The following is a 13,164-nucleotide window of genomic DNA, read 5'->3' as shown; positions in this document are numbered from 1 at the left end:
CCTTTCTTTTATTAAAGCAATTTGCCCCAATCCTAGCCCTAATGTTCCACAATAAAATTCCCTACGTAATTAAGTTATTGTTATGTTATCAAAATGGCACGGTCACGTCATTGCGAAACAAAAACCGCAATACAGTTTTACTGCTAACCAAATTATAAGTAAATATATGTTTAATGAACATAGTCCCTGGTGTTGTCCATATTTTATGTGACAAAACTCCAGTATAAAAATTGGGGGGGTGGGATGACCCATTACGGCAGGAATCTTTTCATAATCCTACTCTGAAGCAGAGGAATCCAAAAAAGGAGAGGTCACCCATGTGATGGACTCCACAGAGTGCCTGTAGATAGAGCCTTTGTTCAAACTACAGACCTACAGTAGGGTGGTGAAGTCATATGATAATGTTTTCAAGGCTATAATTTCAACGATCATGATTGGCTTGGATGTTTCAAACGACACAATGCAATCCGTGCAGTCTCTGAAGAATGGTCCTATTGTGTGTGTGTGTGTGTGTGTGTGTATGTGTGTACAAGTGAAAAACGCATGATATACATTTTACCAGACACATATGCTTCTGTTGCCGTTCATTACAAAACAAACAAACAAACAAACAACAACCACAAAAATACAGCATTTACCGGTAACCCATATCACGTATATCCTATTTATCTCAACATTTCCCTCTAGCTGCTCTCGCTTTCTTTGGCTTGGTCCTTGTCAGTTTCTCGGACCTCCGCTGCCTTATGCTCTACTGCTGTGGTAGCCCCAGGATGTGAGTCGGATGTTGCTGGGCTACAGGCAGTAGCATCTGGGGCTGTGGAGAAACCTTCTCTCACATGGTCGGTCACGTCAGACACAGGCTGACGTGTGGAGGGAGGGGGGAGTGTCTGGGCTACATAAGGTCCCAGTGACCCTTGACACTCAGCCGAGGGAACGACAGAAGTTTCGATGCTCTCCGTGATGACAGCGCGGGATGCCTGGAGCTGTTTTTGCTGCTCCTCCCTCACTGAGAGTGCAAAAGTATGTATGAATGCAAGTGGGACAGAAAAGGGAGAGTGCAGGAGATTAAAAAAAAAAAAGGAAAGAAAGAGAGAAAGAAAAAAGAAAAAAGGTTAAGGCGCGAATTTGTATGCCTGGCTTGATCCCAAAAGAACTGAAAAACAAGCAGTGCAGCTTTTTTGTGTGTTGTTGTTGCTGATATAATGTCTTGAGCTCACAGTCAGCTAAGGTAACTGTAAAACTATAAGGGTCCATATTTATAAAACTATAAGGGTCCATATTTATAAAACGAAAGGGTTCGCATTTATAAAACTATAAGGGTTCATATTTGTGTGTCACAGAGCCAACAGACCTCTGAGGCAGGTAACCCGGGCATTCTGCCTTCAGGTTAGACATATAATGAATGGGTAATTCAAGCCGACAAACCGCGAGAGTGTCAGATCACAAACAAGCTCTCAAACCTGACACAGACGAACACGCACACACACATACACACGCACACACACACACACACACAGACACGCACCTACATATACACTGATGTGTGTGCACACGTACAAACATATACACAGTGTACCATGACAGTCTGGTATTGAATTCCAGACTGAATTGTCCTGGGGACAGACAAAGGTGTGAATAATATAGGCAGGGCCTAAACAATACCATGAATTAAGCTTTTAGTGTCATGTTGTTCAGTCTCTATAGAATGTCATGGCGCAATAGTACAGATAGAGCAATAACAGACATGGAGCAGTAACAGACATGGAGCACTAAGACATAGAGGAGTAGTAGACATGGAGCAGTAACAGACATGGAGCACTAAGACATAGAGGAGTAGTAGACATGGAGCAGTAACAGACATAGAGCACTAAGACATAGAGGAGTAGTAGACATGGAGCAGTAATAGACTTGGAGCACTACGACATAGAGGAGTGGTGGAGAAACAGTAGCCTTTCTGAATAGCATCATGTATATAATATTAATAATGCTTGAAAAGAGGAATGATCAGTGAGCTGTGTGACTCACCTTTGTTGTGGGCAGAGATTATCTGAACTCCAGGGATGAGGATGCTGGTGACCAGCTGTTCCACAATCTCTTCTGACTGCTGGCTGTTCCGCCTGTCCACGCACCCATGCACACACACACACACACACACACACACACACACACACACACACACACACACACAATGAATGACAAATGACAGCACATGGACTCACACCATACAAGACAACTCTCAGATACAATAAGGTATAATCAAAAATAAGCGGCACTAACTGAACCGTGAAAAATAAAAAAAAATCAAGAAATCATAGATCTGAGCAAAAACAAAATCAAAATCATAGATTCGAACAAAACAAAAACCGAAATTATAGCTCTTTCCATTGGACATATCAGCACAGTACTCCTCCATAAGTTAAGATACAAGCAAATGAGTAAACACATTTAACAATGACAACGACAAAAACACGTTTAAAACAATAATAGCCTTGGCCCTCCATGTTCCCCACAAATACAATAAAATCATGTGCATTGTGCGAATGTGTTTGTGTTTTGGCTTTGTTTCTCTCCATTAATTAGGTAACCTGTATATATATAAGTCTGCATTGTCTACTTCAGTGATTCTCAATCCTGCTCCTGGTAGACGCCTGCTCTGCATATCTTCTATCTATCCTTGCTCTGAACACATCTGATTAGCGTGATTAACATGTTCTTGATTAAATCAGGTGTGCTCAGCCAATCAATAATGCGACTGATGAGTTTAGCCAGGTAGATAGAGCAGGGAAAGATGGAAAACGTACAGAGCAGGGGTCCCCCACGAGCAGGATTGAGAAACACTGGTCTTCTTCATAAGGTTGTGACAACAGAACACCTACACCTGGACAAACACGCCAAGCCACAAGGGAGCGCTGGAGCAGCTGCCAAGAAGCTACCCAGAAACCAACGGTGATAGGACCCAGGGGAACGAGCAACCTCCCCTCAAAGCTTTATAAACAAAGACCACATAGTTTGTGAGAGGAGCCTCAGCATCACCATCCAGGGCAGAGCCGCGGGCAGGCGGCCACAGCAGGGCCCCTTCGGCCTCACCACGCCCCATGTAAAATAAAGAAAAACCCAGAGAAAAGACTATGAGACTGACTGGAGTTTGGAGCTCACAACTTCCGCTCTTTCTCACAGTGTACCAGAAAGCAGCGAAAGACCAGTCTCCAAAGCTGCCAGTAAACATGTGACAGTACTAGGACCTTGTCACACCCAGCCGTGCTTGTCACCTCCTCATCGAGCCCACTGTTCTCCACGTGGTCAACCAGCCCGCTGCAGTCTGAGAGAAGACGACGCCTGGATACCTTCAGTGCACATCACTATCGCCACTGAACACCAACTACTGCACTCTCCCCGCTGCCTGCTCTCCTCATCTCATCTTCAGGTTCACTTCGAGTACTGATAAATCGCTCCACTTTGGATATTTCTATACTGCACTTTGTCTCAATGTGTGTGGTATCACTGCCCTGTGGCGTAACTCCAGTGCCAGGGAGGATAATGGAATATCACTGAGATATGAGAAATGACTGCTAGAGCTTTTCAAAACCTGCATTCATTCTAATTCATATCTGTTCTCATTAATGCACTGAAGAAAAAAAAAAAAAAAAAAGATTTCATGTAATAGAGGTGCCATATGAATGTCGTTAGAGACTGCATTAATTTTCATGATGTACCGTAACATGTCAATGGCTAAATTTTTTTTTTGTTTTTTTGAAGAATCATCACCAGAGAGCAATTCCTTTTCTCTTCTCAGAAAGCACCAACGTACATAATCACACTTTCCTCCCTAATAATACCCCCTGAGCTGTGTCAATTATAAAGCCATATTATACCGCAACAAATCCATAAGAGCAGAGAAGCAGAAAGCTGCCAGGCCCTGTGTAGGTAGGTGGGTGTCAACAGTGATTATCGATTCTGTGTGGGTGTGCTGTGTAATTAAGTCTTTCAGCTGCCGCATTAACAGAACATGTCAGTGAGGCGTGGGAGGTAGCATGTGGCTTTGTGGCAGGGTCACATGCTAAGAGTGAAGCAGTCACTTCGGCAGATGAGTTATAAAGACAGATAAGAGTGCACCGTATAGACATAAAGACAGATAAAAGCAATACTCTATTTAAGTACTCAATTTTTCCTCCAGTAATTAGACTCATAATGAGACAAAGCGGTATGAGTAAGGTAAACGTCCGTGGAAACTTAAACGCAAGTGAAACCTCTCTGAAAAGTACATTAGCAAAAACAGTCGTAAGCCCGGTGGTAACTAACTAACAGTGACTCTGTGCCTCTGTATATACACACTGGCCCCATCAATAAAACACATCAAGCAGTGGGCCGTGAAGACACAATGACCAGTACTGCATAATTCCACTCAGGACACTGCATCTCAAACAAAGACATACAAGATTCTAAAATATGAATTCAAATGTTCTTGCCTCGCTGTGTCCACATCACAGACCGCCAGCATACGTTTCCATCTCCTGTGACTCTACCTTTACCTGTGCACCAGCTCTAGGGCTCTACGTGTCATGACGTACGTTTTCTCCGCGGCGTAGGCGTCGTCGTTGATTTTCTCGGCCAGGCGTGGAATCTCCTCTCTTGCCTGAGTGTCGGCTGTCTGAGCCACCGTGTCCTCGATCACTTCCTTCAGGTACTGATCCGCCGTGTCCTGGTGCACTTTCACCACCTGTCAACGAAAAGCCCAGAGCTCAGAGGTGAAGGCTGTTAATGAGAGGCCCAAAGAGTCAACATTCTCAATAAAGAGACGGTAAAGACTAAGATACTTCACTGAACCTAATTCCCTCTGTGGGGAAAAAATGGCATAGTACTGACACATTACTACAGCTTAAAAAATGGACCTGAGTATACAGGTGATTTTGGGACAGTGGCAATAACACAAGAGAGACAGAAAACGCGTGGGGAGAATGAAATGGGGGAAAGGTGGGGCATGACTTAATACTCCCAGGAGGGAGAGAAAGACATAAAGGAAGACAATAGAAGTGAAATATGATGAGAGAGTTGTTTAAAAGAACTGAAAAGAAGTGAAACAGAGGGCAAGAGCAAATAAAGCCCAAAACAGAGCTGTTTCTAATGTGCTGAGAAGTACTTTGCAAAATCTCTGAGGATTTAGCACCTAAGGCTTTTTTCATAATCTGGAGGAAAAACAGATCTGAAGTTTATAATGTTATTTAGACAGCCTGGCATGAGACAGAGCAGGAGAGGGGGTGAGACAGGGAGAGAGAGAGAAAGAAAGAGAGAGAGAGAGAGAGAGAGAGAGAGAGAGAGAGAGAAAGAAAGAAAGAAAGAAAGAAAAAGAGAGAGAGAGAGAAAGAAAGAGAGAGAAAGAAAGAAAGAAAGAAAGAGAGAGAGACAGAGAGAGAGAGAGAGAGAAAGAGAGAGAGAGAGAGAAACAAAGAGAGAGAGAGAGAGAGAAAGAAAGACAGACAGAGAGAGAGAGAGAGAGAGAGAGAGAGAGAGAGATGTAGGCAAGGGAGGAGGAGGAGGAAGGAGGAACAGTGACCTGTCTGTAGATTTCGTCCACTTCAGCACGTTTCTTTTCCTCTTCCTGCCTCCGTTTACTCTCCTCGGCCACACGAAGGTGGCGGACCCTGTTAGCCTTGGCCATGAAGACACGGGCTTGTTCCTCATCCTGCAGTCTGACCAGCACCAGGGACAGGGCGTCAAGCTTATCCACAACCATGGCCCCTGACAGGGCAGCCACACGGCTGTCCCTCACAGACACCTGCCAGAGATGGACAGAGACACATAGGATTAAAGAGTAGAGAAAGAGGGAGAGGGAGAGCAAAATCGCATTTGTCAATGCCATCCCGCGGTAAGCTGGATTTGTTTAAAAAAGGATGTTCAAGCATACCTTAACCACACATACACACACACACACACACACACACACACACAATGTACTGCAGACCAGACAGATGGGCTTGGAGATGTAAAATGTCTTTCTCAGCAGAAAAAATACAAAAAAATATCTCAAGATCAGTCTCCACTGTAAAATCCATTAGTTAATTCTTTTGGAAAACATCATGCGATATGTCACTGCCTTGACTGAATCGAGCAAATGTTACTAATTGAACTAACATTCAGTCTAAGTTCACATAGAAGTAACATGAATTTCATCAGCAACATTTAATTGTGCTTAAAAGTGCTTAATTCAATCAATCAATCAATCACCATTCAAATAAAATGATATCTAATTAGATTTGACCGTGCATTTGAACTGAAGGGGCCATTTTCATGGGACAGATGAGGTTTTTGTTGTGATCTGGTGCACGTGAATATTTCTCTGATTTCTGTCCTCAGTTTTACCTTTACTGCGTGTCGCTCTGCCTCTTTCTGTAGAGACAGTGTGACTGCTTTCTCTGATTCCTGGAGCTCTTGTCCCTCCCTCTGCAGAGCATGGGTGGTGCGCAGCTCTTGAATTAAGTTCCTATGCTTCTCCAAACCTTCAAACATCTTCCAGGTGGAAACACAGCGAGCAAACATGTTATGGGAACACTGCTGTGCATTTCCAGAAAAAAAAAACTGAAAGAATTGCTTCCTTCAGATAGACCACCACTTCTCAGCATGAAATATTGCCAAAATCAGAAAAACCTAATTATGCACACAGAATTCCATTTCCATATGCGCTGTCCTCATACCTGTTTCTGTACAGCTCTACCTCGCAGAAGTTTCTGCAGGAAGATGACAGCCAGCTCCTTCTCCTCATATCCCTGCAGCAGACATTTAGGAACACAATCACCTAAAGCCACGCTGGTCTATTGCCTTTTCACCCAGTTTGCTTCAATACGTGTAATGAATAGTTTCATGCGTATTATCATTCGTTTTTGGCTGATTTTGCTGAGACGCACAGCTGTCCAGAGGAGTGTAAAATCTTACAGCATGGTTCAAAACACATGCTGTTTTTTTTGTTTGTTTGTTTGTTTGTTTTACAGTGTGGCATGCAGCACGTCTGTGAACTTGTTATCAGAGGTCTGCGTTTACACTGTTATCAACATCAGCGTGCAATCTGTTTTAAAGTAGACTAAGTACGCCTTTGCCTGGGAGGGGCTCTCACTTGTGGATGACGTTGGAAAAAAAAAAAGAAAGAAAGAAAACGACATAAAAATCAGAAAAGAAGACAAGGAGCTTCATTTGACTGCATAGCATATGTCTGAGTGCTGTGGAGAGACACCTGCAATTGCTCCTTAACCATAGCCACTGTGGAGAACTGGGTGGAATAGCTTTTAAAATCTCTAATGCTAAAGCACATGTACCTCAGGGGGGGCTTCCACCTTAGGGGCTGGGGGTAGAGGGACAGGTTTCTCAATCCTTTTGAGGAGGCGTAGAGGGTTCTTCTTCTCCTCTTCCATGCGAAGCACCTCCTTTTTCAAAGCCTGGAACGAGACAGGAGACCAGTGTGATACTTGTCACGGAACGCAGCACTGCTTATTAACACCCATTGGTGAGATTCAGAGAGGATCAGAGAAGCTCTCTACTTCCTGGTCCTTCATGTTCTTCAGTTCCCTGCAGGTAGGGCGCTTGAGTTTGGGAGCTTTTATCAGCGGCACCACTTCAGAGGCTGGGAGATCTCCTTCAAACTTCAACAGAGCTGTTCAAATAACAAAAACAAACAAAAACAAAAGGAGGTGAGTGAACATGAATAGAACGGACAGGTGATTTATGAGAGTCATGGCGTATAAAAAAATGCTCTAGATTTTTTTTTTAAAAGAGAAACAGACTAAAATCTGAGAGTACTGGATGGTGTAAACTACAAGCCTTTGATCCAAGACCTAAGAACGATTCTGGTTTTGCTGTAAGTTCTCTGAGGCAGGCTGATGTAGAATCAAAAGTCCCTCAAATATTCAAACCTTCATAGTGGTCGAGGACGTTGGTGTCAACCACATAGCGTTGGGCATTCTGGTCAAGGAATACTCCATTACGGGTCAGAGGGGCATAAACCTGAGACCCATAATCCGAATATTCCTTAATGATGTCACGACGCAGGGACCGTCCACCCAAATTCCTCTTTGCCAACAGCCTCCGCAGCGCTACAAAAGAGAATCCCAACACTGATTCCCAAACAACAGCAGACTCTATACATGTCTATAATATTATTTTTTTGTGATATACTTATAAGTAATAATTGTACTGTACTCTCCTAATCTTTGGGTTTGGATTTGAATCCTTTACAGAAAACCTTTTAGGATTACCCAAATGTTCCTACAGGATTCTTTGCATTAGTGTTACCATGTCAGCAACATTACCAAGTAGTGGCCTATCTGTGTCTCCAAGGAAGGAATAATATGACACTTAAGAAAAATCCCCCATAATTCATTCCATGTAAATTTGCCAATGGTTCACAGAAGGCTGCGTTTAAATAGGTGTGTCACCGACGAGGTCTGGCTGTCTCTCTCTGTCTGACTGTCTTACTCCTCTCATATTCACGCTGGTTCTTCTTCATGCGCTCCTCCTTTTCCTGCTGCTGCTGGGAGGCGTATTTACTCAGGCACTCCGCTCGGACAGCTCTCCGCTGGGCGAGCCTCTGGAGCAAGTTCTGCATACTCAAGGCCAGACGATCCTCCTGCAACCTGCCACAAAAGAGTCACTGTGTGAATGTCTGTGTGTGTGTGTGTATGTGAGTGTGTGTGTGTGTGTGTGTGTGCGCGCGCGCACACAGACTGTGAGTGCAGGACGGAGAGACAAAGAAAGAGAGAGAGAGACGGTGAGAGAGAGAGAGGCTGTAGTTTAAAAGAAGAAATAAGAGAGAGGGAAAGAGAGCCTGTACCTTAAATAATCGCAGTAGAAAACACTGAAATTCAACCTTCCTTATAACTGCATAAATAATGTGATGAAGAGTCACTAACTTCTCTATCTCTTTCTCTCTAATGGCCCACTTCTCCCTTTCCATCTTTTTCAGCGTCCTCTTGACCTTGCCCAGCTGGCTGGGGTCGTTCAGCGTTGGCAGTTTCTCCACTTGGCGTGATCTCTCTATCCACTCAACCTCTGTCAGTCCAGCCGGTAACCCACTGCCTGAAGAGACAGCATGTCTACCGTGAAACCAGTTTGCACAGATAAAATGCATTTGCGTTCAAATGTTAGAGGGATGACAAAATACAGCAAAGCAACAGGATCCTGAGTGCTATGATCAGGACAACACAAACAGCAGAGTTGTTACAAGACCTTTTTTTTTAAACACAGGGCAAGATACTATCAGCACAGTGCCTGGCAAATGCCTGCTCCAATATAAATATACCACTAAATGTTTTTTTTTTCAGTTTGCAGTCTACATACTGAAACACAGGAAAATGTTAGGTATGTTATGTGGGGTGTACGTATAGTGAAATCAAAATCATTATTGTCTTTTCCACGTCAGTGTCATTAGTGACGCACAGAAATTTTATATATTTCTTCTGTGTGTTCATCTATACATGTAGTATATGTATACATTCATCATCAAGGCATTGCCGTTGACAGATATATGAAAGGATGCATTCTGGAATACATATCAGAAACTGACTGCCGTTGCTGCCACTAAGACAACTTAAACTGCTACTATTTTTGCTGCTACTACCACTCATAATAACAACAATATTATTGGGACCGAATTCATGTCTTGATGCACATAGATCACGTCACGACAACATAAAAACAATGAACTGCACAGAGTAGGGCTTTTATTGTATCCGTTTCTATTGGAGGGTAGTGTGTGCTGGAGCTTGTACCCCATGTTAGTTTAGGCATCGTGAGAAGTTCAGGGAGCTCTGCCCCACTACGGAGAGTGTAGAGGGGTGAGTAAGGATCAGTCTGTGCCTCGCTCTCCCGATACATCGTCTGGACCCCGACCGTGCGCTCGAACGGGGTCGGGGTGCGTTCCTGGCCCCCAGCGGTGTCGGGGTAAGGGTGACGGCTGAGTGCGGAGAAAAGAAACGATATTGTCATAAGGCCAGAGAGACAGAGGGAGGATTGTTAAAATGACCTTTTTGATCCTAGCAGTGTATCACTCTGAGAGCACATGCTTATTTGTCCATACAGTTTATCGTTTTATTGATATTCGGTCCATGCTAACACCATTTGTACATTATGGCTGCATTGTCACCGTGACTCTTAGACTTACTTGTGTAAGGCAGTGACAACATAAGGGGGAATCAGTGTATCGTTTTATTGATATTCAGTCCATGATAACACCATTTGTCGGTTATGACTGCATTGTCACCGTGACTCTTAGACTTACTTGTGTAAGGCAGTGACAACATAAGGGGGAATCTGCTCAAACATGGATACGGGACTGAAAGTGAGAAATAGACAAACAGTGAGAGAAAGAGAGAGAGACAAAGGCAGAGGTGGAGGAGAAAAAGTGACAAGTAGATCAGTAAAATGTGTTACATTGACTATAATTATTACAGGGTTTTTTTTTTTGTTTAATTTCAATTTCAATTTTGGCAATAAGAAATCCATGGGATTTTCTCAAAACATATAGTGTCAAAACCATGACCCTGTCAGGGCTTGTACTGTTCTAAAGCAGTGTTTTCGTAGATTTGTTTTTTTTTTTTTTTCTTTTTCTTACCGTTTGAAATACTTCCAGCCATCAGCTCCAGTCACAATGCATTCCTTGTTTTTTGTTTCCTGAGAGCGATAATGAGGTGCGATTCTGCCATGCAAACACAAAGACCAAAAAGCTCACTTCCATCTTTATCCAGCCAGTCAGCAGAATTTTTGAGATGTGGGGATATTCTTTTGGTCACTAATCTTTGGAGGAATTATTCAGGAAAAAAACAGCTTAGCCCAAAATGACCTCAGGTACCTCCGTGTGATCTGTCCCTACTTGTAAATATCTAACAAGCCAAGTAGAATGCACTTAATAAAATAAGAAGTGTGTGTGTGTGTGTGTGTGTGTATATGTGTTTCTTGTTTTTTTGTTTTTACACATAGTGGTACAATGAAGTAATGACAGAACAATACCCTGTCAGCTGGGTACTGTTCTCTCGTGCCTGTCCTCTCCAGTGCTGGTCAGTGGAGGCGTGAAGTGGATCTAGGCGCATAGTGTAGCTGGGGTGATGGGGCAGATTACTAAACATGTTCTTGAATTCCGGAACCTTCCTCTGAAAATCAACAAGAGGCTATGAAACAATGGAGCAAGACGAATTTAAACTTGTATTTAAATGTGCTGTTTCTTAGCCTGTCAAGAATATCCCGAATTTAAGCTTTCACAGGTGCCAGGCCTTTTTCTTTCTTTCTTTTTTTTTTTTTTTTTTTTTACATTTGCCTTAGAAAAACGGTACACTAAATTTAGACTAAACTTTGTTTTGGATAATTATCAAAACAGAGCCTGTTGAAGGAAAACAAGTGCTTATTCCCTTATAGGCAGATAGATGGAAATTGCGATCATAATTCCACATATGTCATGTGATTGCTTTTACTTACTAATTTCATTTCCCCTGCCATCATTAGTGTATGGTGCACAGGCTGGGCAGACATATGCACTATAGACCAGGGGTGGGCAAATCCGGTCCTGGAGGGCCATGGTCCTGCTGTTTTTCTTGTCGACTATCTAAATACACTATGTGATTGGTACACCTGTTTTCAAGGTGAAAATTAACAGGTAACTAAGAGGTGAAAACAAAAACCCAGCAGGACATCTGCCCTCCAGGACCAGATTTGCCAAGCCCTGCTATAGACTAAAAACAATTTGTTACTACATCAGTTCGAAAGAGACAATACAGAGACGATTTATTTCTGTGTAATGGCATTTAGGTCTATTAGAAGTCTTTTCTCTTACATTTCTAAAAACATCATGAGGAGTGGTTTGTCAGCTGACTTGAATTTCGATACTGAAGAGCATTCAAAAGTAAATTCGTTATATTCTGCCGCAAGGTATTAACGTCAAAGTTCAATCTTCACAGTTAATCTTTGTAGATATTTAATACAGAGGGCGTTCAGTTTGTGAAGGGGTCTAGTTTGTGATAATGCCATGAGATAAATGAGCTATTTTCACGAATATAAGGTTTCTGACAGTCATTATTGAGGCCAGTAGTCGGTATCTTCCGCAGATCACTCACCACTCGATCCAGTGACGCGTTTGCTCTAAAACTTTGTCGAGCGTTATCCACTTCACTGGACACGGTGTAAACCGGATCTGAAACAGAGAGTTTAAATGGCTTTCTCATTTAAGCGACATTTTAGGGCGTTTTACTGTGATTATAATTATTATTGGTTGTTTTTTTTTGTAATCATATTTGCTAGCTGACTAGGGCTTGAGGAAGAACTCACCGTACAGATGGTCATATGCTCTCTGTTCACTAAAGCCTCTCCTAAAATCATTGTTCCTGGGAAACGTAACAGTTTTAGAAACACTCATGTTTGTAAGGGCAACTGTCGTTAAATACAAGCCATATCCGACAGAGTGAAAGAAATTAAATGTCTGTCAGACAGCTGGTAGGCTGCTGCTGCCCCTCTAGCTCAAGCAGAGTCTGTCCGTAACCATGGAGATTGTAAACTGACGGTCGTCACGAGACGACTATTTTCAAAGCGCACATTAGCGTTCCAACCAGAACTCGTATTTAGATGACGAATTCTGGTTAGAACGCTAACCAGGTACGAAAATGAACCATAGATGAACCATATTACGTGTTACTCCGAATACCAGGTACGAAAAAATAATCAAGAATCTGTCAAAGTTCCCTGATATTTTTTTCGCAAACTTGAACACAGCTAAAACATATCGAATATGCGTCCTCCACACTTATCAATCCAACCATCCACTGCAAAATGTACCTCAAATGGAGGACAACGTTTACAAGTTATGTGCGCATGAAATGCATCTAACCACTCGCTAGGGGGCAGTATTACATTCTTGAGATGGCCTGTTTATCCTTTGCAAGCAAAATCGTGCACCGATAACAACCCACAATGCATGACACCACTCCCCTCCGACCTCTTCATCCTTCCTGTCAGTCACCCCCTCGTCCTGCTTCTGTTGTCATTATTTTGTCTTCTGGCGAGTGTATTTTCTTTTGCATTATTATTGTATTACTTGTAATTGCCCACTGGGTCGACACCTATTACACACCTGACTGGATAAGAAGGGGTCTTTCTCAAGATTTCTTCCATTTTTTCCATTGTTAGACCTGGATTTTT

General features: G+C 42.8%; 1 protein-coding gene across 1 annotated transcript; it reads right to left on the bottom strand.

Moving 5' to 3' along the window:
* Positions 1 to 683: 683 nt before the first annotated feature.
* cfap91 (cilia and flagella associated protein 91) lies at positions 684 to 12,385 on the bottom strand. The gene is made up of 17 exons (XM_030787608.1): positions 12,298 to 12,385; positions 12,087 to 12,163; positions 10,990 to 11,129; positions 10,595 to 10,678; positions 10,262 to 10,315; positions 9,753 to 9,937; positions 8,895 to 9,060; positions 8,461 to 8,618; positions 7,899 to 8,078; positions 7,527 to 7,639; positions 7,305 to 7,424; positions 6,690 to 6,761; positions 6,358 to 6,504; positions 5,552 to 5,773; positions 4,569 to 4,717; positions 2,026 to 2,117; positions 684 to 1,006 (listed from the first exon to the last, which is right to left on the bottom strand). Exons 1-17 carry the CDS (start codon positions 12,383 to 12,385, stop codon positions 684 to 686), a joined length of 2,370 nt encoding a protein of 789 aa, XP_030643468.1.
* Positions 12,386 to 13,164: the final 779 nt, after the last annotated feature.

This window comes from Chanos chanos, chromosome 10 (genome assembly GCF_902362185.1).
Source record: "Chanos chanos chromosome 10, fChaCha1.1, whole genome shotgun sequence".
In the NCBI taxonomy this organism is placed as follows: Eukaryota; Metazoa; Chordata; class Actinopteri; order Gonorynchiformes; family Chanidae; genus Chanos; species Chanos chanos.
This window is presented reverse-complemented; position numbering and strand designations above follow the sequence as displayed.